The sequence below is a fragment of the Peromyscus eremicus genome, chromosome 1 (genome assembly GCF_949786415.1).
Source record: "Peromyscus eremicus chromosome 1, PerEre_H2_v1, whole genome shotgun sequence".
Classification (NCBI taxonomy): Eukaryota; Metazoa; Chordata; class Mammalia; order Rodentia; family Cricetidae; genus Peromyscus; species Peromyscus eremicus.
The window spans coordinates 27,770,722-27,796,132 of record NC_081416.1 but is presented as its reverse complement, the minus strand read 5'-3'; the positions used below and the strand labels follow the sequence as shown (position 1 = coordinate 27,796,132).

At 38.9% G+C, this 25,411-nt stretch overlaps 1 protein-coding gene across 1 annotated transcript; it reads right to left on the bottom strand.

Moving 5' to 3' along the window:
- Positions 1-1,113: 1,113 nt before the first annotated feature.
- Slc16a12 (solute carrier family 16 member 12) lies at positions 1,114-25,360 on the bottom strand. Its single transcript, XM_059258845.1, has 6 exons — positions 25,221-25,360; positions 13,628-13,731; positions 9,986-10,129; positions 7,744-8,323; positions 5,213-5,472; positions 1,114-3,634 (listed from the first exon to the last, which is right to left on the bottom strand). Exons 1-6 carry the CDS (start codon positions 25,328-25,330, stop codon positions 3,372-3,374), a joined length of 1,461 nt encoding a protein of 486 aa, XP_059114828.1. The 5' UTR covers positions 25,331-25,360; the 3' UTR covers positions 1,114-3,371.
- Between the last annotated feature and the right edge of the window lie 51 nt (positions 25,361-25,411).

Sequence of the window (25,411 nt, the reverse complement as noted above, 5' to 3'; positions counted from 1 at the left end):
CAAGTTCAGTTACTTCTGCAGCTGAAGGAACACATGTGAGGGTAGCATGTTAACATATTCAACTCATGTCATTAAAGGGGAGAATGGGAGCCAGGCCATTACAGATACCAAGGGATGTGCACGCCAAGTTCATTTTATTATTCTTTTTAACCTTTGGACATGTCTGGGAAGTTCAATGATAAAATATGTTCCCCTTCAGATAGTCTTTCTGTCATGATTTAATATTTCCCCACTACTTTCACCAAATACTTTCCTGTACTAAATAGAAATAGGAAACTTCCCAGCCACCTGTCACTCAAAGCTGCTCTATGAACAAATGTTTGGTGGAGTTTAACAAAACTTAAAAACTGTGAAGTGTGGGAACTCAGTTTACCTACTCGGTATTCCCACTACTTCACTTCCACAAACAATTTCCAAACTAACTTCTCAGAACCAGAAGGAGAACATCAAATAGACCAGCAATAGAGCATACTGCACAGCAAAGGGAGCTGGGAGACAGAATTCATTTCCTCCCCATCCCTGCCCACCAACCCCAAATTCTTCCAAAGAAAAGTCTTCATTAATCAACAATAAACTAAGTCATCTTGCTGGAAGCAGTGGGTTTTTTTGTTTTTTAAAAAACAAAACAAAGCAAAATCTCTCTTGGGGAGCTCTTATAAATTGCTAATCTAAATATTTCCTTTCTATAATGATTCAGAGGACCGATGCATAATCCATTGGAGGATCTGGTTTGGGATGACTTTTTGAACCCGCGTAAAATGACATAAACAGTCCCAATGGGAAGGATGCAGGCTCCAGCATCAGACAGTGTTGGACAGCATCCCTGCTCAAAAGTGTAGTAGCTACTGATCTATGAGACCTGGTACCTCAGTTTCCACATCTACAAGATGATGACAGCTTAGGATAATATAGGGATTAAATTGGAGGGCATATAGGAAGTACTTATCATGATATATCGTGTTCTAGAAGGACTCAGTGAAGGATTTAGGGTTTTATAAATCACATTAGCCATGTCTTAATATGATCCGGATAGACCCACTCCCTAACCTGTCTAAATCTCTTGTTTAAGGAAAAGAAATTGTTCCAAACATGTGAGTAGAAATCCACTTTATTTTACCTTTGAACTAGGAAAACATTAGCCTATATATTTGATCCATTAGTGAAATTCTAATTTAAACAGAGGAGTGAATGGCACATTGAAAAAGTAGATCATTTCTTCTGTTTTCCTATTTGGTTCCAAAGTAGAACTTATAGTGGGATAAACAAATATTAAAGGTATAGTATCATTCCTCTACAGTTTCATTCTTAATTCCATAAAATGCCCCATTCCCATGAATTCCTTAGAACTTGGAACCAACTGTTTAAATACACGGAGGGGGAAATAACAGTAAAAATTTGTATAGATACAAAAACTGTAAACTCCAAGATCTACATCTTTTCTTACTGGCTCTTCAAAAACATTGCCTGCAGAAAGTCAGATTGCAAATTCATTGCATGTATAAAGTAAAAAAAGATCTGAAATGTTTTTACATAAAAATTTAAAACCTTTGATTACTATCCTAGTCTTTCATAAACACAATAGAGAAATTATATTATAGAATCACATAAACAAAATTTACTATAATCAATGCTTTGAAAAACGTATGAATAAGAGCACTTATATTTTTTAAAGAAATCATTTTTAAGATGAAAAAATGACATTTAAGGTAAAGTGCTATTCCAAAACAAGTATTTCATTTTAACTTTGAATTCTACTGATATACCTAAAATATTCTTAAAATTGCAAATGACAAAGTGAATGGATTCAAAAACTAAAGTCACAGGATGAGTAAAGACAGAACATTCAAATTCTCTATGAAAAGCTACAAAGAAGTAGTATCATTTTCTCCGTCAAATCAAGCTGGTATCCCATTATGAAAGCAATATAGCAACACAAACATTCTCCAGTTCAAACAAGGTCTTCGCCATCCTCAGACTTCCCTCAATGCTTTGTTATTTCTCCCAGCATCATGTCTGGCAAAAGCCACTCTGAGGCCTCTTGGGGACAGTAGGTTAAATGGCCTTTGAGATCAAAATGTTTCCATGTGACTTGGATTTAAACTCCTGAATGATTACGATTCCCCTTTTAGTTACATAACTTGGCTTCTTTGCAGATGTGACATGATTGGGCATTCGGGACTCTTAATTCTATGGATTTGAAACAGCTGGAGATGAATTGGGGGCCCTGCTCTTCCTCTGTTTTCTCCATGTCCTCTTCTCCAATCTGAAAATTCAGAAACAATTCCAAGTCACAGAAAAGTTGAGTTTTTTTTAGAATGAACAGACCCTTCTAAGCTGATGAGTCAGGTTTATAATTATGATCCAAAAATGAACAGAACGAGCACAGAATCCAATTTTTAGAACATCACTATGATAAGAAAACCCCCAAGCCCTCTTTTGGACAATGATGAATCTAATGACTAGTTTGCAAAGAAAACTCCCACCAGATACCCTGCTGATTCAAGAATTCAATTCTTGCTCAATTGGAATAGTATCAACATTCTTCTATTCCTAACAGGAATGTGTCTACAGTTCAGATTCAAGGTGGGATTCCTGGGGGTATTCCTAACATTTCAGAAAAGATGGAGAAGTTGCTCCATCACTCATTGAGTTGTGTTAAATTTAGAGTAAGTATGGGGTGGTGACAGAGGTGAATGGCAGGGACAGCCAGAGCATAGAGTTTCCTGTTTCAGCTAGTTTCAAATGAAATACACTACCAGCCAACCCTTTCCAATCCACTCCAACCGTGGTGTTTCATGATTATTCAGACACTCAAAGTGATGTCTACCCATTGGAAGAGCCAAGGGTTGTTTGGGAAACTAACAAAAGACAATCTGTGATACATTAACCATTGCCTTTCAAAGAGTCTCAAATGCTCCTTTGCCACTCTATTTAAAAATCGGGGCACTCTGCCCTGAAGCCAGCTCTGTATCTTCACCCTCCACCAGCACACCCAGTGCTTCCGTTAAGAATGAGAAGAAAGACAGAGGGACAAGGACTTTGTGACGACAAAACTGTTGCCTGGTGGTGACTAGTGCTTTGGTTGTGCCTTGGAGTTACCCTAAAATACTGCTAATTCCATCAACTATGTCCTGACCTCTTCTGGGGAGCTAAGTTTTGTAGTGAGTACAAATCCTGAATGAGAAAACTCTAGGCCACTCCAGATTTCTTTGTTATTGGTTATTTCTCCTTATAAATATGTTAGCAAAACAGTATTAATAATTTTCTTGGGAGGCGATACTCTGTCAAAATAAAATACTTCCAAAATATGAACAATCTGGTGGCCTCAGGTCCATCAGCCTTGAAGATTCCCAGGGATAAGGCCACACTGGTCACGTGAGGTTGCAACCTGTCACCGCAGTAGCCATGGATTCCTCATCTTTCTGATCTAACTCCTTTGCTACAGAGTAGGCCACTGATCCATTGGTCCATAGTGGCAGCTTGGGATCTGATTCTTTGGCCATGAACCGCAGCTGCGTTCTCTTCATCCTCTTTACAATTCTAGCAAAGCCAAGCAGTACAGAACTAAATATCATGGCAAATCCACAGAGAAGGAATGCTGCGGTATAGCTGCCCATTGTGTCCACCAGCCATCCTAAAACAAAGGCAAAACCACATTGTTGAACTGAAAATTCAATTACCGGATTTACCCACTCTCAAATTTAATCATTTGTCAGGATGATCACAATAGACCACAGCACATCATCATGACTGTGAACAAAAAGCAGATGGCCCAAAATTGCCATGAAGCTACTGAGAAATACATTCAGATTCATTAGGGCAACTCATAAAATAAATTAAATAATTGCTATTAAGTGAAGGGCTTATAATAGTCCTCTGTACTCAGTCATCACACAATAAATATTAGTGATTATTAACTTCATGAAATTTGGTAGAAAATACTCAAATGTATATTTCATAGCCTATAACTTTAAACATCATTTAAAATATTGAAGTTAGGGTTATTTATATAGGGGGTTAAGTGGACATGCAAAATGCTAATAGAATTCCCAGATATCACACAATTTTAAGTAACTTAACAGGCTTCAATGCAGTATCCAGTTGTCAATGGAAGTTTAATTTCACTCATATCCCATTCAAATATCAGGACTTTGGGCCATTGTATCTTTGCCTTTTGGCTAAGATTATGTGCCAAACATGGTGGTATGTATTATCTTAAATGTATATACCCAAGACCATTGTTGCTGTTGCAGCATATCAATCCCAATATTTATACCAGCCACAAAATTTGAGGGCAACCATGTTGTATGACAGGAAACATATGGGTCACAAGGATCAGAGAATCAGTGGGGTAAAGCTGTACTTTGGCAGGCAGTTATTTTGTAATTGACAAGGAGCATCTTTAAATTTTTCCTCAAAATATCATTCATATGCCAACAAAATGCACCAGGAAAGCACAAAGCACACAGCTTTCCAAACCCAATGGTCAAAATGGTGTGTACAAATTAATTGACATTCTACAAAGTTTCCCATAATCCATACCCCCTGCACACATTTTTGTAATGGTCTGATTTATGTGTGGATTTCTGTAGGACCAAAGTAGTCACTTTGGAAGTCAATAGACATTTATCAGCTTCCCTCAGCTGCATTAAAATAGAATCTTAATTTCCTCTGTCATAAATCTCTAGATCACAATTTCTAAAATATGCTTTCATCAGTTTGCACAAAAACTTGAATGTTACCAACATTTAGTCCATACAAATGATAAAGAATTCAGAGTCCTGTCCTCTGCCTGGCTCTCAACTGCATCATCATGCCATTGCTTATCCTTTTGGCCTCGCCACCTACTGCTCCATTTTGAAAGCAAACTTCCTTCTGAATGTGCCTGGCTTACTTAGAATTGGAACAAATGTTCCATTCTTTTAGTTCTACCATTAATATGAACTAAAACGAAGACCCTAATTTGGAACTTTCTCTTTCCAGGCAAGCCACCATACCTTACTTGGTTGGGAAAAAATTATAAAAGAAGAATGTGAGTGGGACCATGATACCTTGGTGGCTCTTACATTCCTATTACCTTTGTCTTCCACTCTTCTCTAACTCACTTGATAGGCTTTGCCTAGTCTTTGGCGAATGAGTTGTGTTCATAAGTGTGTGTTTACTTCTTCCACATTAATATGGTGACAGTGGCTAGCAAGCTTTTAACACTTACCTGCAATGGGTGGGCTCACCAAGTATGGCACTGCATGAAGGAAGTATACCACGCCAAGTGCTGATGACAAAGTGGTGGTCCCCACTATCTCTGCAGTCACTACTGGGATCAAGGTAACGTAGGCTCCATCAAAGTAGCCAAAGGTGCAAGAGAAAGGCACAAGAAGGGGGAAACTTTGGAGCATTGGGAGACACAGATAGCACAGCCCATCTAGTGCCACAGCAAAGAGGTAGCAAACGTATCTGTAATCCTTCAAACACCTAGGGACGGGAAGAACAATAGTGAGAATGGGACACACAGACTTCATAAAAGAGATTTGGAACCGAGCCATGAAGCTGTAAGCATTTATACAGCTGCAGCTATTTATACAAGTACCTTCCTATTTGTGTTCTCTTCCAACTGCTCTTCTCTTTTTAAAGATTAAATTTTAAGCGTGCATGTTTGTGTGTGTATGTGTGTGTGTGTGCACGCGCGCGTGCACACGTACGTATATGTGAACATAAGCACTGATTCCCATGAAGGCCCGAAGATGATGTTATATGCCATGGAGCTGGATTTACAGGTGGTTGTGAACTGCTCAGTGTGGGTGCTAGGAACTAAACTCCAGTCCCCTGCAAAAGTAGCAAGTGTTCTTTATTGCCAGGCCATCTCTCCAGCTCCTGTTACCCCATAATTGTTCTACTGGCATATGTAAATAAATTTATATCTGTAGCAAGCATAGTGTGGTGATGCTCTAAAATTATATATGCGTAAGATTGCAACTTCACTACCTGTATAACTCTAATCTAAAATTCTTCCATCATAAAATAAGGTTATCAACTTCAGTATATGTAAAGCTGGTTGTGAAGTAGAACATAGCATGCCAGGAGACTGTAATTTTCTAGGCATCTACTGCCCTGGGTGTTTCAAGATGTGGTAGCTGTTGGTATGCAGCACATCACAAATGCTCAATAACTCAACTGATCATACATTGCTGAGACTGGAATGTGAGGTCATAAAAATGAAACGCATGAGTGATGAAGGTCTGACCTAAGTCTAAGTACTATGGTAAAGGTTTGACCTAAGTCTAAGTCCTATGGTGAAGGTCTGACCTAAGTCTAAGTCCTATGGTAAAGGTCTGACCTAAGTCTAAGTCCTATGGTGAAGGTCTGACCTAAGTCTAAGTCCTATGGTGAAGGTCTGACCTAAGTCTTCCCCAATGGTGCTTCCACTACAGTCCCTCTTTGCAACTCCATCCCCTTCCACGATACCAATTACCTGAAAAACTGTGTAAATGTCAGCTCTGGCGATCTGCAGATGCTTCCTCTCATTATCCTCCAAATATTGCACTGACCTGTTTGACAGATGGAGGCCCTTGAGAGTCTGAGCACTAGGTGATTTTCCCTGGGTCATGGGTTTAACAAGGGGCAGAGCTGACACAAGAATTTAGGTCTTGTGCCTAGCCAAGCCTCCTTCGGTTTATACGTTGCTTCTGGCTGAATCATCACTGTGCAGCAGACCTCGCCCTTCCGTCTTCCTTTGTCCTTAATTTAAAATGTGGAAGTGCTGGGGAATGGCTTGGTGAGCTTGCCCAGCACAGGAGGTGCTGGTTTTATCACCAGCAAAGCACAGAACAAAAGAAGTGGAATCTATCCTAAATGTCATATCAACCACGCTGGAGAGTGACAGTCAGATCCCGATTGACTATCAAAGCGTAATTTGTCAGAAGCCTTGATAGATCTCTTAGGCCATATCTCAAATGTAAAGAATTCCTCATCCAGGACACCATTAGAAGTTTGCAGTCTTCAACCCAAACAGGTAATTATTTGCTGTAGATTTCCTATAAATTCAGTCTCTGAGCTTACAATATCATGAAAGTATTCTTTTCCCACATTCAGATCTAAAAATGTGGCTGAAGACAATGTGTGTTATTGTACCTGACCCTCCTACCTGAACTAGATTCAGCTCCCCTTTCTGCTAGTAGCTAATCCCGGGGATGATTCAAAACAAGTTAAAACAGCAGCTGTCTCTGTGGAGAATTAACTTGCCCTGGGCGGGAATTAAATATGTCATTGGAACTTTCAGTTGTCCTCACCCTGTGCAGTTCAGACAGACTCATCAACCTAGACAATCTAAGACACGGGTGAACAAATTAGGGTCACATCTAGCTTGCTATCTGTTTGTATAACTTACCTGCTTTTCCCCCCATTTTAAATGGTTGGAAATAGAAAAAAAAAAGACAATATTTGATGAAACATATAAAATTTCAATGTACATTGCTTATCAGAACACAGCTGCTTTTGTGCTGTGATAGCAGTTCTGGGAACTCATGACAAACATATGTTCTACAAAGCCAATCAACGTTTGCTCTATGCCCCTTTACATAAAAAGTTTGCCAAAACCTGATCTATAAGAATCAGCAAGAAAGCTGCCTTCAGATATCAAAATTACCCTTCAAAGGTAAGTGTATGACAAGGTAAGGTCAGGGAAAACTTAGGGCTTAAAATCCCCTAGGAGAAACTGGTTGTGTTTTCACAGATTTTTTATTTTACCTTCTATCAGTAAGCCATCCAAATGTGATGTTGCCAACAATGTCTATCACCCCGAGTATGGACATAAGGAACGCAGCTTGATGGTGGCTAACTCCGACACTCAAAGCATAAGGCACCAGGTACACAAAGAGAGGGCTGCAGCCATAAGCCATGAACAGAACGGAGACGGCTAACACAACAAAGTCTGACATCAGTAAAAAACCATATTCCTGCTGCAAGGAGCCGCAGAGACACATCTGTGCCCATTCTTTGGTCAAAGGTGAATAGGGAGATGCCTGCGGACAGTCTCCTCTCTGCGTTCCATGGTCACGATTCTTCTCTGGACTTGGATGGTCCTCTTTAAGAGTAATTGGACGCATCAAAGCACCACAGACACAGAGGTTCAAAACGAACCCTCCAAGAATGAGCAGCGCCCCTCGCCAGGAAAACTGTTCGATAAGGAGCTGAACGACAGGAGCCAGGATGAAGGTACCGATGCCACTGCCGGACATGGCAATCCCATAAGCGAGGGCCTTCCGCCTGCTGAAATACTTGCCGACCATGGCGATAGCTGGAGAGTAACAAAGTGCAAATCCGAGACCTGAGAGAGAGAGAATGCCATGAGAGCCGGTTCACAGTGAGCGGCCAGCGGGAAAAAGTGCTCTTGCAACAGTGTGTCTGGGATTGAAGAGAATCTGATCTTCTGGGAAATCCCTTCAAAGCTGAATACGTATACCCCGCTGAAAACTTAGTTTTCCTGCCAGTCATTCATAACTAGCAAAACACATGTCTTAAGTGACATTCTTCTTAGGAAGAATACACTAAAAGAAATGATTTCTCAGAGAAAAGAAATTGAGGAACTTGACAAAAATCACTATTCAATCTAAGCTAGAATTTACTAGCAAAATCTAGAAAATGCTGAACCAAGAAACTGATTTCTCCTCTCCCTCAGTTTTCTGTGTCCTCTCTCCCTTCCTCCCCTGTCTGTTTTTGTAGGTTAAATTAGTTGAATAATTGCCTCAATTCTTCCCTGCCTGAGAAGACACAGCTTTGACAGTCTATGCCTCCCTGGGTTTGTACAGAAATGGGACATACGAGTCCATGGAAGTTGCAGAATTAATTTCACTTAGGTGGGATGCATCGTAGAATAGGAAATATTTCATAAGAATATGGAACCTGGAAATATACCTCAAGGCTTTCAGAAAAATACCAATAGTCCCAAAGGCGTTTAGAAGCCTTCTGGTTTCTATTACTTTAGCTTAACCTAGAAAGCCTCAAGGGCTTCAAGCCTAGGTTTTGGAACATGTACATGATTTGCCTCAGCACATCTAAAGACAGCTATGAAACAATACAGCACATCCAAAGGTTGGTCATGCCAGAGAAGAGAACAAAGAACCACTTTTAGCTCCCATTCTCATGGTCAGCAGATCGATGGGTTTCCAGATGTGGGACTTTCAGTGCTAAAACCAGACCAGTTCCTAGTAAAATTAGCAGTCAGGCCCATTGAGTTACTCAGTGTAGGTCCCTTTCTTAGCAGACAGAGCCATATGTACAGCCTCACCATGAGGGTACATCCATTACTGGCCTAATTCATGCTACACTCATGGTGCAGTCCCCAGACAGGAGTGGGTACCACTTTCCATGCCCGTATCAGTGATGATTTGAATGCCACTTTTGTCCCACTGGCCAACTTCATTCAGATCTTATGCAGTCCCCTTAAAGTATAGCTTGTAGAATGTACATGATCTTCTTGTTCCATAAAATCCAGCATGATTTTCTAAAGTTATGTTTCTATAATATTGAGAGAATGTGAAATATAAGAATACCTATGACAAGGTGATTTATAAATTGAAATTCCCACTTATTAGTTAATAATACTCATAATAAAGCCAGGACAACCCAGGCTGAATACAGTGTTTAGTGTCTTAGCAAAGGCAGATAGATGGAGAATGACCATTGTTGAAAATCTGTACTGTGCTGAGTAATTTATCATTTCTTCTGAGTACAGAATCTCAGGCATATATAATACCAGAAAGAAAAGTTATTTTTCACCACATGACTAAATTAATGTGGTGAGGCATGCTCATTAGCATAATGGCATCACATTTCGGACTCTGTATAACTGCTAAGTAGGCGGCCATTAGCTAAGTCAGCTCCATTATGCATCTAACAAAATGAATATTTTATAAATCTCGGTTTTGTATATGTGCTTGACAACATCTGAACAAGGTGTGTCCAGACATGTGGAAGAAAGTGTACTTACCTGTAAGAACTCCCAGAGTGAGGTAGAGATGCTTCAGGCTGGTGGCAAATGAGCCCAGGATGAAACCAGTAGATGCCAGCAAGCCGCCCAGCATGATCCCCACTTGACAGGATAAGTGATTACTGACAACACTCCCAAGTGGAGCTTTGAAAACAACAAATAGGTCAATAAAGAGAAAGGTTTGGGGTGCCCTGAAAACACTGTGGTGTTGCACTGACCAAGAAGAGAGCCATCAACCTCTTAAACAGCAAGCCCACTAATTTTATGGCTTTGGAAACTGAGACCCAGGGAGAAGTGGCCCATTGGAGGTTATACAAACAGGAGCAGGGCAGAGACAGGGATGAAATGTCCTGACTTAGACTCAGTGCTTACTCTTATCTTCATTCTCTTACAGTCACACTTCCAGGACGACAGTGTGGTTTTTTTGTTTTTATTTATTTACTTTTATCTACACTTTATTTATTATTATTTATTATGTTTTTATTTATTTGTCTTTATTTACTTTTACATACATGAATGTTTGCCTACATGTATGCCTGTATATCATGTGCATACCTGGTGCCAGTTGGGGTCAAAAGATGTTGTAGATACTCTAGAACTGGATTTACAGAAGGTTGTGAGCTGTCATGGGGTTGCTGGAAACTGAACCCAAGTCCTCTGTAAGAGTAGCAAATGCTCTTAACTGCGGAGCTATCTATCCAGACCTAAGGTGTTTTTATATAGGGATCAATTATTTATTTAAATTGCACGTCTCTTGCTCAAGGATGTTATATACAGTATTGATTTTACAATTAACAGTAATGATGACAGTTACTTGAGTTGTTGTGGAATATTTGTTTACACTGTGTGAAGACATGTCACTGTGATTGGTTTAATAAAGAGCTGAATGGCCAATAGCTAGATGGGAGAGAATAGACAGGAAGTCTGGCCAGAGAGAAACTCAGGGCTAAAATCTGGCACAACAGAAGATGCTAGCAAGACACGGAAGAAGCTGGACATATGGTACAGAGGAGAGGTAACTGAGGCAAATGGCAGAATGTAGATTAATAAAAACAGGTTAATTTAAGTTATATGAGCTACTTTGGGGAAAGCTTAAGCTTTCATAATTAATAATAAATCTCTGTGTCAATTTTGGGCATCTGGCAGTCCCAACAAGAAAGTACTACTACAATGCATGAATTTTTATTTTGAAGGAGAAAAAAAATCATGGTATCACCAGTATTCCTAGGAAAACTATCAAAAGAGCTGATTCCCTGAATATCTGTTGAATATGATCAGTTTTGTACTAATCAAGTTAAAACTGGAGACTCACAGATGACATACTGTTACCAGGCCAGCATCCCCCACCAGGTAAAGCTGTGGCTATTAGTATATTTAACTCTGGAAGAATGGGAATAAGTAAATCTCTAGAGACTATGCTGAATTCTCACGGGTGCTACTACTGTGGTTACCAGAAAGTGAAAACATTTGAGTCATTCTCTAAAGCAAACTTGATGAGGATATTACACCAACTTCAACAAGTGAGGTTCACTTCTCTGTTCATCACATGGCAGATTTTCTTCAGGGGATGTCTCAGTGCAACTGTGCAGTCCCTTGTTCATGCTCTAAATTCTCATAGTAGGTAACTTGGTGAGCAGGTGGACGCATGTAAACGAGTATAGCAAGACTCACAATCTTCCACAGAACATAAATTCACAATTTTTTACCCTGCCCAGAGCCTACACCATCATGGTGACCACATTGTTATTGCTCGGCGGAGAATCACAAATATTCTCCAGAAGATAACATTGAGGGAAATGAGTCATGCATTTCCTCTGAGGCCTGCTGATATGAACCCTGTGGCTAACACTAACCCTGAAAATCCAGTGCTAGCTCAAGGGGGTTAGAATGGCTACATACAGAACCCAAATATGTGATTTTCCTAATACTTTTAAGTTGAAAAAGTAAACAGTCTTTTCAAAAAATTTGAACCAGAAGTACACTTCAACACAATTCCACTGATTCCTAAATCTAGACATTTAAAAATAAATGTACTATTTTGCTTAATTAAAATTAATAAAAATAAAATAATACAACAAAACTTAATTTATTAAAAATAAGTACATATGAGTCAGTACCCAGAATGGAGTCAGATGAATTTATCATGAGTTATTGATTAGTACAGTACTTCCCTTTTGCCACTGAAACATAAAAATTTTAGATTTATTTATTTTATATTTTAGGAATGACTGTTTTGTCTGTGTTACGTATGTATACCACATATGTGCCTAGCTCCAACAAAGAAGAAGGCATCAGATACCCCTGGAACTGGAGTCATAAATGGTTGTGGGTTGCCATGTGGGTAACTGGGATTGAACTCAGGTCCTCTGCAAGAGCAGCAAGTACTCTTAACCACTGAGCCATCTCTCCAGCCCCAGAAAAAAGTTTCTCAAGAGACAATAATTTCTAAAGCATCTTAGAATTTATCTTATTGAAAGGATAGAGTGGGTCCAGGCTAGAAATGGATTGTTCCAATTTTATGTAACCTTAGAAATTCACTAGTAACAAAGTTAGTAACTTTGGTTCTAAATTTATAAAAGGAAAAGTTCATCATCTACTACAGATGCAATGTTAGTTCCCATGAATATCTGGAACACTGTTCATGTCATAGAGAGCACATTTGAGATTTATAAATGAAATTATAACCACAGTGAGTATACTTAGCTCTTGATCACACACTCCTATTATTCTGCAAAATTTCTCTTGTTAATGAAAAGATGAAATCTGTGAGTTAAATTTGGAACCCTCTGGGAAAGGAGCAGAAAGAAAGCCAGGACTGGAGATATGATTCATCGCTTGTAGGCACTCCTTTAATGAGACCATATAGAAATGGCTCACGGGGGGAAGGGGGGAGCTGGAGAGATGGCTCAGTGGTTAAGAGCACTGGCTGTTCTTCCAGAGGTCCTGAGTTCAATTCCCAGCAACCATATGGTGGCTCACAACCATCCGTAATGAGATCTGGTGCCCTCTTCTGGCCTGCAAGCATGCATGTAGGCAGAACACTGTATACATAATAAATAAATAAATCTTTTAAAAAAGGACCATCTCAAAAAAAAAAAAAAGAAAGAAAGAAAGAAAGAAATGGCTCATGGACTATACCATCCTGAAAGCACCTGATTTCAGTGAATCTTGGAAGCTAAGCAAGGTTGGTCCCTGTTATTATTTGGATGGGCAAAATGGCTCACTGTCCTGTATAATGTATATGTATATATGTACATGACTGGAAAATTAGAAGGCCATCAAATTTGGAAGATATAAACCATATACATTCTACCCATAAACTGTGCCCCCCCCACTAGATCATCACAAGCTCTATGACACCCAGATCCAGATGAACCAAATGATTTGTGTCTTTCCCAATGTATTGATGAATTTCTGCATCTGGCATTAGTCAAGGTCATCAATTCCCAAAGCAAGTCTTGTTAGGTTTAGCTGAAGATGAGATTGATCTTCTAGTTTTTCAGTCTTAACTAACTTGTAACATAGTCCTTCCACTTATAAAACTAATAATGAAAACACTGTCACTTGACTCTGTCAGAAGCCATTGTCATGTACAGTTTCATAAGTATCCAGTAACTGTCTACTCTGGTAAATGATACTCACCACAGAGCATTGTCATGCAGTCTACAATGGAATGGATCCATGCTGTTTGTGAATAATCCTGAGCAAAGTGCGTCTGAAACTCCACAAAAAAAATGGAGATACATCTGAAAAATACAATGCAGGCATTTGATACAAAAGGTAAATGAAGATGGAACTGAATCAGAACCTAAAATTGTTTCCATTAGCTGCTGCAGTTTCAAAGGATTTCAGCTACTGAGCTACGATCAGTAGAAAACCAGGAGTTGACTACTGGGGCCATTCTGAGAAACCAGAAAACAACTGTTCCATTGCTGTGGGATGTTCTCTATGCTGTGAATGTATTGCTGTGACTGATTGATAAATAAAATGCTGATTGGCCAGTAGCCAGGCAGGAAGTATAGGTGGGACAAGCAGAAAAGAGAATTCTGGGTACAGGAAGGCTGAGAGGGACATGACAGCCTGCTGTCCAGGGAGCAGCATGTAAAGGGCAGCAGGTAAAGCCACGGAACACGTGGCAACATATAGATTAACAGAAATGGGCTGAGTTTAAGTGTAAGAGCTAGACAGTGGTAGACCTGAGCTAATGGCCAAGCAGTTTAAATAATATAAGCGTCTGTGTGTTTATTTTATAAGTGGGCTGTGTGACTGCCAGGGCTTGGTGGGAGCTGGAGAGAAACTCTCCAGCTACATTCCATCATCAGAGAGGCTGCTGAAACCATGGCAATAGTAAAGACCACTGCTCTAAGAAGGTGTTGGGGGGGGGGGAAGAGAACATGTTAAGAACAGAGTTTATTGTTAAATATTATTATTGATATTTCTTTAAAGCTCTAACTTCTCTAAAGTGATATGAAACTTTAAACTTGAAAAATGAAGAATAACTTATAAAAATAAGCCTCAGAAATTTTACTTCTAATTGCAAAGGCAGTAATCTGATGATAATAATGATGATGGTGATAGATGTATTCAATGAATATATATTCTAGAGAACAATTTATAATAACCGACTTGCTTATTATTAAAAGACTTGTCTTGGTTACTTTTCTATTGCTGTAATGAGACACCAACTTATAGAAGAAAGAGTTTATTTGGAGCTTACAGTTTAAAAGAGTTAAAGTCCATGACCATCAGGGCAGGGAACATGACAGCAGGCAAGCAGTTGTGCCACTAGAGCAGGAGCTGAGAGCTTACATCTTGATTCATAAGCACAAGGCAGAGATAGAGGTCGATCTAACTGGGAAGGGTGGTTTGGGAAACCTTAAAGCCTGTCCCCAGTGACACACCTCCTCCAACAAGGCCACGCCTCCTAATCTCTTCCCAAACAGTTCTACCAAATGGGGACCAAGCATTCAAATATATGAGTCTATGGGGGGTCCTTTCATTCAAATTGCTATAAAACTGATTAAGCAAATTATGGTATATCAATAAAATAAAATAATATTTTATTAAATATTTTTAAATAATGTAGATCTGTATCTAATGATTTGGAGATAAATTTATAACATGATGTTAACTCAAAAAGTTAGGGCTAGCAATTGACAAAATGGGTAAAGATTCTTGTCCCTAAGTTTGATGACTTTGTCCCCTGAGTTTGACCCATGGAACCCACCTGGTGGTAGGAGAGAACAAATTCCCACAAATAGTTCTCTGCTCTCTCTCTCATCTACATGAATGCCCCCCCCCAAAATGTAAAAGAATTTAAAAGGTCATAGAGCAAGAACTTATGTTTTAAGGCATAGCTCATGTAAACACACAAAGAGCCTGAGAGCTGAGCTGAGTCAGGCCCTTTGAGTTGTGTGTATTTTGGCCAATCATTATATGAAAATAATGGGATTGTAAATAGTTATTTTAACCTTATGGGTTTCAAATGATTTCACACTCAAGATGGTGTCTTATATATAGTCACATGAACATATGTTCAGCGAAAAATACAAAGGATAATGTTCATGATGTAAAAGTAATTACCTACAGAGTATGTGAGGCAAGAGTTTACCACTGCACCATTGGGAAGGTGCCTCATACAGGTTCATGTAATGACCTCATTTAGGGACAGGTACTTTTAGAGGTATATAATAGCAGAGAAAGAACATTGGCCATCTTGCTTAAGGATAAGAGGTTATCCATCTTTTTGGATATGTCCAAATTCCAACTCTTCAAGATTCAGCAGCCCATAGTCCACTGTTATTTTCAGTCTTCTACTCCTCTCCAGTTGCTTCCAGGTAAGCATATTGGTGGTGGAGAGATTGAGGAAGAAAGATTACTCGGTGGGATTAGGGCAGCTGTGTCACACACAGCCTGGCATTCTGAAGCATGGACCTTGATTAATTTAACTGAATTAAAATTCCTAATAATCATACATTTGGGATTAGATTTATAACTGACATTCAATGAAGCGACAGAGGCTTCCTGTGATCACAGTTACACATGCCCTATGTGTGTCTGTTACTCTTTGCTGCCCCACTTACGTGGAGTGTTGGAGATGTCCCATGAGCACAGAATTCCAATTGACCTACAGTCCAAGAGAACTTAGTAAGACTCAAAGCTAGCACAGAGTGCATGTACTACATCCTTGATAGCAAGTACATGGGAGCAAAGTAGAAAGACCTAACAGCCCAAGAGAGGCCACGCTTTACTTCTACATCAAAACTTGGTCAAAAACAGAAAGACGCAAAGGTAGCCTAAAACTCATAATTCCAATCACCTATGAGGAAAATGATGGCACAGAGGAAGAGGATAAGAGGGTTACTCTTACTTCTGCTCCCTTTCAGGAAGCTGAAGATGGCTCCGTGGATAACATACTTAATGAGCAAACATGAAGACCGTAGTTCAGATCCCCAGAACTCATAGAAATACTATGTGTGGCATAATCTGCCTATACCGTCAGTGCTGGGGATATGGAGCCAGGCAGATCCCAGGGCCCTCTATGTGCATGAATGTGTAATTAGATCACACACACACACACACACACACACACACACACACACACATGCACACACATACGTGTGTACACCTGCATAAATATACATATGCACTCACATAAAGATAGATAGATAGATAGATAGATAGATAGATAGATAGATAGATAGATAGACAGACAGATACATAGATGAGAAGAGGAGAAAGAAGAGAGATTGCTATGCAAGTATCAGAAAATAGGGGTGTCAGCTGTATCCAGGATTTCCACTGTTCTAATAAAAATCAAACTCACTTGCATGTACAGGCTATAAAACATGAGTTATACAGTTTCAATGATTCTACATAAAAGTCAATACTCACATTTGCATTTGAAACTGGCATTGTATGACACAGATGATAAGTAAATTCATAATAATAATTTAACGTTACCATTTTCTTAGACAGCACTAAATGCCAAAAGAACAGCATAAAAATTTGAGTGACGACTCGAGAAAGAAAAATATTTTCCCATTATGGTTTTACAATGTGTTTTCCCTGCTTTTTTTAATTTTTAAACAAAAAGCTTTGCATTTTTATTTTGTGTTGGGCTCTTTAATTACTTTGGCAGTCCTGGTGGTGGAAAAGAGTTATGGGAGTAGTAGAGCGAGCTAAATAATCAACCCATGGGCAATGGCGTAGAATCTGGCATTCATGTTATATAAGAGATCAATGCCTGGAGAAGGGAAGGAAAGAACACAGGATTGGCAAAGGGAGGTCAAACTGTGATATAACCTAAGGAATCCTCATCTGGGTCCAAAGGATGGCCCACCCTCTCTCCACCAGTCATCAGATATGATGCCCCCTGAAGGACAGGCAGCTTCCTACAGGTGACGGAGAGGGGAAGGCCCTGACAGCTACGGCTGTGTGCTTCTGTATGTGTACTATCAGCTGAGGCCATGCTACTGGCACATCTCTGTGTAACACCACAGCCTGTGCTTCTCCACACTGAAGGCTAGCAGAAATGCTTCAGTCGGAAGGGTATGAAAAGTAGTCCTTCTCCATCCACTGTTTTGAGAATCTATACAACCCTTGTAACAGATCCAATGTGAAGTCAGTAATCATGTCAAAGGCTGGAGTCTTGAAATGCGTGTAGTCACCATCAACAGCACAGACAATAAGCCGAGTGTAAATTACCCAGACAATTGTATGACTTTAATTTGAATTAAAACATTGCAGAAAATCTTAAAAACATGAATTAACTGCAACTACATTAAGCCAGTTTTAAATCATAGCAACAAGAATAACAAGATCCTTTCAACCCAGATACAACAGGAGTCTATCTGTCGATCTTGCTTCCTTCCCCAAACAGATACTGATCTCAAGAACATTCACTAATAAATTCTGCAAAAGAAGCTATCAGCAGAGCAAACAGACAACCTATAGGATGGGAGAAAATACTCATCAGCTATACTTTAGACACAGGGCCAATACTCAGAGTTTGCAAAGAACTGCATAAATTAGACAGACAGACAGACAGACACACACGTGCGTGTGCACGCACACACACACACACACACACACACACACACACACACACACACACCAAAGTATTAATTGGAAAATGAACTCAGGAAATGAGAAGTTTTCCAGGGAAGAAACACAAATGGCCACTAAGTGTTTTTTACAGTGTTCACTATCCCTAGTCACCAGGGAGGTGTAAGTTAAAACTGCTTTTCAATACCACCTCTTCTCAGCCAACAATCTGACAACTGTCAGCAAAGGTGTGGAGAAAAAGGAACCCTTGCTCACTGCTAGTGGGGGTGCAAACTAGTACAACCATTGTGAAAATTAGTAGGGCATTTCCTTAAAAATATTAAAATAGAACTACCATATGATCCCTATACTATACCTGGGCATATGCCCCACAAGCTCCATGCCATACTACAGAGATGCTTTCACAGCCATGTTTATAACTGCTGCAATCACAATAGCAAGGAAATGAAACTAGCAACAGATGAATGAGTGAAGAAAATGTGGTACATGTACACGATGGCATTTCAGCTGTAAAGAAATATGAAATTTGCAAGAAACGGGTGGATATGGAAAATATAATTTTAAGCAAGGCAACCCAAACTCAGGAGGACAAAGCCTCATGCTTTTTACATGCAGATCTGAGTATGTTAGATACATATGGGTTCATATAAACAGATAAAAGTGTGTGTAAAGCCTAAAAAACTCAAAAGGAGACCAAGAGAGGGTAAAAGTGGGCACTGAGGAAAGATGGAGGGTAAACAGAAAGACACACAGGACACAAAACAAGGGAGAGATTGGGCACGGCACATGGGGAAATCCGGGATAGTGGAGAGGTGGGGGAGATGAATGGGACTAAGAATCACTAAACACTTCATTCAAAAATGCAATAACGATAACAAGATTTGATATACTAATTTAAATTTTAATAAAAAATAAATACCTATATACTAAGAGCAATAACAAAAATCTTCTGATGTTCCTTACTATCCAAAAAGACTTCTGGTCTGGTACTAAAATGTCTATTATTTTCTCCTAACTATTCAGTTTTCAATATAAGTGAAAAATGATTGAACAGATATAGCCTAATCATCAAAACAGTTAAGTTATCCGTCACCCAGGATTCTGAGCAGAACGTGATTGACTTTGGGGCTGGGTAAGTCCTTGAGGGACTTGTCCTGTGTGGCAGGATGCTTAGCAGCTCTCCAATTTCTGCTCCACATGTCTCCAGACATTGTTAATAAGCCTTGAAACCAAAATGAGGCTGGCTGACGACAAGTGATCTAATCAAGTTTTCCAATCCCTCTGCAGAGCATTCAAATCCCTCCATGGGTCTCAACCCCTCCATATTGTTCATAATTCATGCCAATACCTTTCCCCTGAACTGTAGCTAAAAGCTCCTAACTAATGCTTCTGAATTCACACTTGGTAGTCTTCAGAACATTCTGCCAACAGTGGCCAGAGTTAACTTCCTGGAACACAAATCAGATCCTGCCATTTTAAACATTTTAGTTTGACTTATAAGACTATGCAAGCTGAACCTTTTTGCTCGTGTTCCTTTCTGTCCACTGTTGGATACTTCACATCAGCCATAATGAACTTCTTTCTGCCTCTTTCAACACACTCCTGTGTTTTATGCACTTCTAAACATTATTTATTTTTTCTGTGATTCTCCTCTAAGCCCCCTCTTTTAGTCTCAGGCAGTCAACCAGTCTGCACCTCCAGGAAGTCTTCCTTGACTACTCCCTTACTACTTAAGACAAAAACTGATGCTTCTCTTATGTGTCCTCTACATGCTGCATGTTTATCATGAGATGTGGCAGCTCCTTTTACATTTGTTTGTACTGTCCACTAGACAGTGCTCTGTGACAGCAGAAGACATCTGTCTTAACTCACACTAAATCCTAAATATCTAATATAGTATCTGTCATGAATTGAGAGCTTACAAATATTGTTCAATGGAGAAGGGGGAGATAATGAAAGGAAGGAAGGAGAAAGGACAGGAGGGAGGGAGGGAGAGGAGGAAGGAAAGAAGGAAGGGGAGGGGGAGTCATGCCATGATAGAGAAATTGATTGGAATGTAAGGAAGTGAAATGGTCCAATAGAAAGAGAAGAGGAAGAATGGCTGGTAGCTCCAACAGAGGGGCATGTTCAGAGATGAGCTGAAGCAGGGATATGAATCATCCAAACATGCTCTGAAGAGAGAGAAAGAATCAGCAGGATCAGGTGCAGAAGGTGGCAATGTGAGAGCACAGAGAGTTGAGAGATGGTGAGCTATTTTAAAATTAGAAACCATGGTCTCTTCTCATCTTTGGGGAACTTAGTATCAGTGCGATGTCTCTTGTCATTTTTTTTTTTTTAATTTTACCTTGTTTTCCACTTGCTGATTTTCTGAACTGAATTGACTAGTCACAACAGTATGAAAATCAAGGGCACAAGCTTCATGTCTGGACACATGAGTGCCTTAGCTGGAGGTAAAATGGTTAATGGCTACATCCATCTTTCCAAGCACTTCATTGATCATGGCATTCAGGAAGATGGCTTATGTCATTCAGAAGGAAGAGGACCAAGTTAAAAATGACAAAATAATAAAACAAAAAGGAATAATATGGTCACATTCAACCTCTTTATAAATGAGAGAGATGACCGTAGAGCTTTCCAGATGGTGGAAGCTTGTGTTGTAAGATTTAGAACCCAGTGGTGATCTTACAGAAATTGAATTGTAACAGGAGCATGAATGCATCTGGATTTTGTTGTTGTTGTCTGGGATACCTGTGCAATAACAGAGGTCAGGAAAGCAAAACTCTCATCTCCCAGTCATAGCAGGGAAACAGTTACTGAGGAAAGTTCTTGATCTCTCAGGGTCTCAACTTCTTCATCTACAAATCAAGCATTTTTGTAAGCATGACTCACAAAAGTCAGAATGATGAGTCTCATGACATCTCTTCAGGCCTTGAGGGTTTGATAGGATTTGTTCACAAGAATGTAGAAACAAAACACAGCGAGCATCATCCCTGATAACCAAAACTGCTTTCTTAAAGATAATTTGACTCAACGGGTCAACACACTTGCTATCTCCATTTCATCTATGCTCTAACACTGTCCTAGCTACTGCAGAACTGGTTGCTAATACGTGGCTTGGCAAAGAGATATCTAGGTTGATTAAGTTATCTGCTGAGTCAGTTCAAGAACTGACTCACTGGGGTGTTATAGCCTGCTAGTTAAAAATCACCGCCATATACCTTGAGTAATCCTGCAATGTGGTGGAAATGACTTTATGAAATCTATTTGAAAGCATGCCAACAAGCACACAGTAAAGTTAGCAATCATTTGTTTTTTACCCCAACTGTTCTTAAAGGAGTTTGAAAAAGCTGCAAAACTCCAAAGAACTCCAGACACTTACTTCAACTAAGTTGATTTGGTCCCAGAAAAATCTAGGCAAAAACAAGTCTAGGCCTCTGATATTCTTTTGTGTGGATATTTAAGTCAAATGTTTGTTTCTCAAGTATCCACTCAAGTTGTCAATGTATGCATCTGTTCATCATCATTAATTCACATAATTGCACTTTAAATGTGACTCTTACATGGATAACGTCTTTTGATAAAGGTACCTTAAGAAATCAATGCATATTAATAAATAGATGACATAAATAAATAATAATGACTGCATCCATGGACTGCAGAACTTTAAAATCTAAAATTTGCAAAGTACAAGTTCAGAGCTGAAATAGGACTTTTAAACGACTTGGATCATAATTATAGCACTGTTTATAAAAGCAGAACTCAGAGAACAATATAAAATCACATTAATGAAAATGTATCAAATAATTGTGGACACAAGCACGATAGAATTTTAAACAACTATTTTTCGGTGAGTTAGAACAATGTTTGTTAATATGGAACAATCCCAAGAGAAATTGTATCCTGTATCTAAATTATCCTGCTTATGTAAATAACAGGAATGTACATTTGTGTTAGCTCAAGGTTGAGGAAGATTTTTGTTTTAATTTTGAGACTGAACTAAAAAAAATATTGCTGATGTTAATTTTTAGGCAGTGAAATTGAGTCAAGAAGTAAGGAAGAGAAAATATTTTTTATATTTCCAATGTGTTTGAATGCTACCATCTGAACACAAGATATTTTGTTTTGAGATGTATTTTTTAAATAGAAAATCCAAGCATAGTTGTCCCATAGACACTGATTATCTACTAGGCAGATTACCCTGGCTTTCATTTCTTGTTCTCCTCCCCAGTTCTCTTGGCTGCTTCTTGGTTTATGACATTTAGATGGCCAGGCTGGCTCCATCACCACACTTTCTCATCTGCCTTTATTCTGCTCAAGTATTCTTATCTTGGCCTCTTCTGTTGACCCCTGGCACTCTGCCTTGACTGCCAGCCAGTCTTCTTTTCTGCTTTCTGACTAAATTCTGGGCAGTTTAGGAGTGGTGATGAAGGGCAGACACTAATGCAGGTCTTGAGACATCTTTCTCTTTTATTTCTGCCCAATTCTTCTACCCTTTATGGCTTTACTCCAAGGACAACTTCTCTAGAAAGCCTGCCCTCAACTTCCAGACATGAATTTGTATCTATGTAAATCACATTTTAATTCTATATTGACCAAAGTTAATATAACTTTTTGATGACCTACATCAGGAGCTTGGAAGCCCATCTGTAAATGGGTGGCTTGTCTTTTTTGGTAGGTTGTTGAATCCTTTGACTACTACCAAAGGTCATAAACTTCATATTTGGTCAATATGGATGATTTTGTTCATATTTCAGATAATTGTACATGAGTCTACCATAAAATAGCCAATGTATCTATGGTTGTAGAAGCCTCTAGTACAGAGTTATGTCTTCAATGAATGTAAAATAATCATTAATGGAACTGGTTTTAAATTAATTAAAAGGACAACCTAAAAAGCTATGAGGCTTTCAGCCTTTGGTGGTAGTCAGAGATTCAGCACCATGCCAAATAAGACAATTCACCCATTTACTGATGGTCTTCCAGACTCTCGATGTAGGGGATCAAGTATATATGGACTCCTACTCCAAGTTCCCTTGTAGTTTCAGAAAGTTCAATGAATGCATACGCAGTCACTCATGTGGAGTTGTTTGTATAAGAATTGGTGTAATATCTCCTATGGCTGATTAACAACAGAACAGAGAGGGTAGAGGACCCCTGGAAAACAAATTTAGAGAGATGCATCCCCTCGGCACCATGATTTATTATCATTGGTATAACAACAATAAATCATTATCCTTAGATAGGAGGTAGCCCATCTTCAGACAATACTTCCTGTAACCAAGGCATTTAAAAACTCTGTGTCTAATACTACAGCTGATCTTGATGGTACTGAAGATAAGCTACAAAGTGTGGATGTGGTGCAGAAGTGCAGTATATTATGAGAATAGGATAAAAAGTTATTTAGTTATATTCTAGAAAGAGCAGTAGTGATTTCTATGGGTGTGGATATTTGTGTGTCTGTGTGCATGCACTTTGAGTCTGTAGATTATGAGTGTGTGCACTGCATTCAAAATAGGTAAATTAAAAAAATTAAGATCCCAGTTTATCTCTATCCTGGCAGCCATAAATATAGGTAAGTCACTTAGCCTTGCCACTAAGCAGGGATAAATGTGTCCGTTTTGCCTAAATCAAAAGGCTCACATGAGACAATGTGATTGACAGAGAATCTTAGTGTTGCCACAAGGAGCACTATGGACAACCTTGGGAGAACACAAATTCATCATGAAGATTCAATTACCCAGAATACTATAGCATAAGCCCTCCTTATAATGCAATGAGCCCACTTCCAGAACTATCCTCTTCTGGGACTAATAGAAGTTTCCATTTGTAAGAAGCTACACAAAAGAATTCCTTTTTAATTATACAAACTCCTCACACTCAGAATATAGAAGGAAGAAAATAAGACTCAATATGAAATTATTTTGAAAAAAATCTTTATTAGGACACATAACCAACAAACCTTAATGGTGACAAATATAAACCTCTGCATTGTATCTGTTGGCATACAGATATCAGTATCTTCATTTATGATATCAAATGAAGTTTTTCATGCAAATACTTTCTTGTACTGTCAGAGAAGAGAAACTCAGTCCATTTGAGCAAAAGTGAAGAAAGAGCAATCACGTGCATATATATATATGAAGTGAGCTAGTTGGACATTAAGTATGCTGAGCACCATGCCTCTGGGGGAAAACAAATGAGTAAGTGAGGACCAAAGGGTCACTATTTTTATACAGTTGCTTTTCTTCAACCTAAAATCCAGCCACCATCACCAGTGTCAAAATACAAAGTGAAGCACAGGAATTTGAATTCTAGGTTTGACACTTCCCAGTCTCAATACTTACCAAACAAAAGGGTTTTCAGGATACTTTGAAGTTCCGTAGTTTCCCTCCCGAGAGGATATAGATTCTAACCTTACACAAGCTTGGCTCGATTACGAGGTGTTCACAAACCTATTATAAATTTTATAACTATACTTCAGTCATGGGCATATTTTTCCTTATTCCTATACTTCAAGCTTGAAGATATATTGCATACTATAGTCTCTTGTGATAGTGTTTTCTCATTTATGGGTTATGAATCATAAATGCAATTGTTTCCACTATAAAATCTAAATGATTAATACTTATCCTAATTAAGATTTCTCATTAATATATCAAATCTAAGAAAAATAAACTTATAAAGATCATCTTATATATCCCTAGAGCCAACTCAGTTTATGCTAACTTAATCTTCTTGGGCATGCATTTAGCAATTCTTTATAATCCCTAGAAAACTGATTTCTTTACAAAAATACCATAGAAAAATTCCTCTTCTAATGAAAAAAAATCATGACAATTCTCCTGTTATTTTATATAGGAGGAGTTTATGTGTTTCACACTAACAAATAAGCACAATATGGAAATTAGGAAGAATTATGTATCACATACTTCCACATTTTGTAGAGATACTCATGAAAACAAATTTCTGGGTTAGATTTTGCCCAACACATTAAAAAATTCCTAAGTGTCCTAACATATATCATATATTATAGAAGAGACCAATACCCGGGCCTCTGTAGCATTGTAGTATCATAACTTGCAAAGAAAAAGGTACATGAGCAGCCAAACACACATATAAAATGGCATGAGGTCATCCTTAACAAATCAAGAAGGAAAGACCTACTTACCTGGTGACTGCTCTGGTGCAGATGGTAACAAGAAAGCAGCCAGCTACAATCATCCAGCCCCAGCCTCCATCTGGAGGGGCTACTGACCCAGCTCTAGTCACCTTCGCCATGGTTTGAAGTCTGGTTTTCTTCTCCTTCAAAGTTGCTTCAGCAGTAAGTTATGATCTTGAAAGTTTGCTACCCAGTAACTC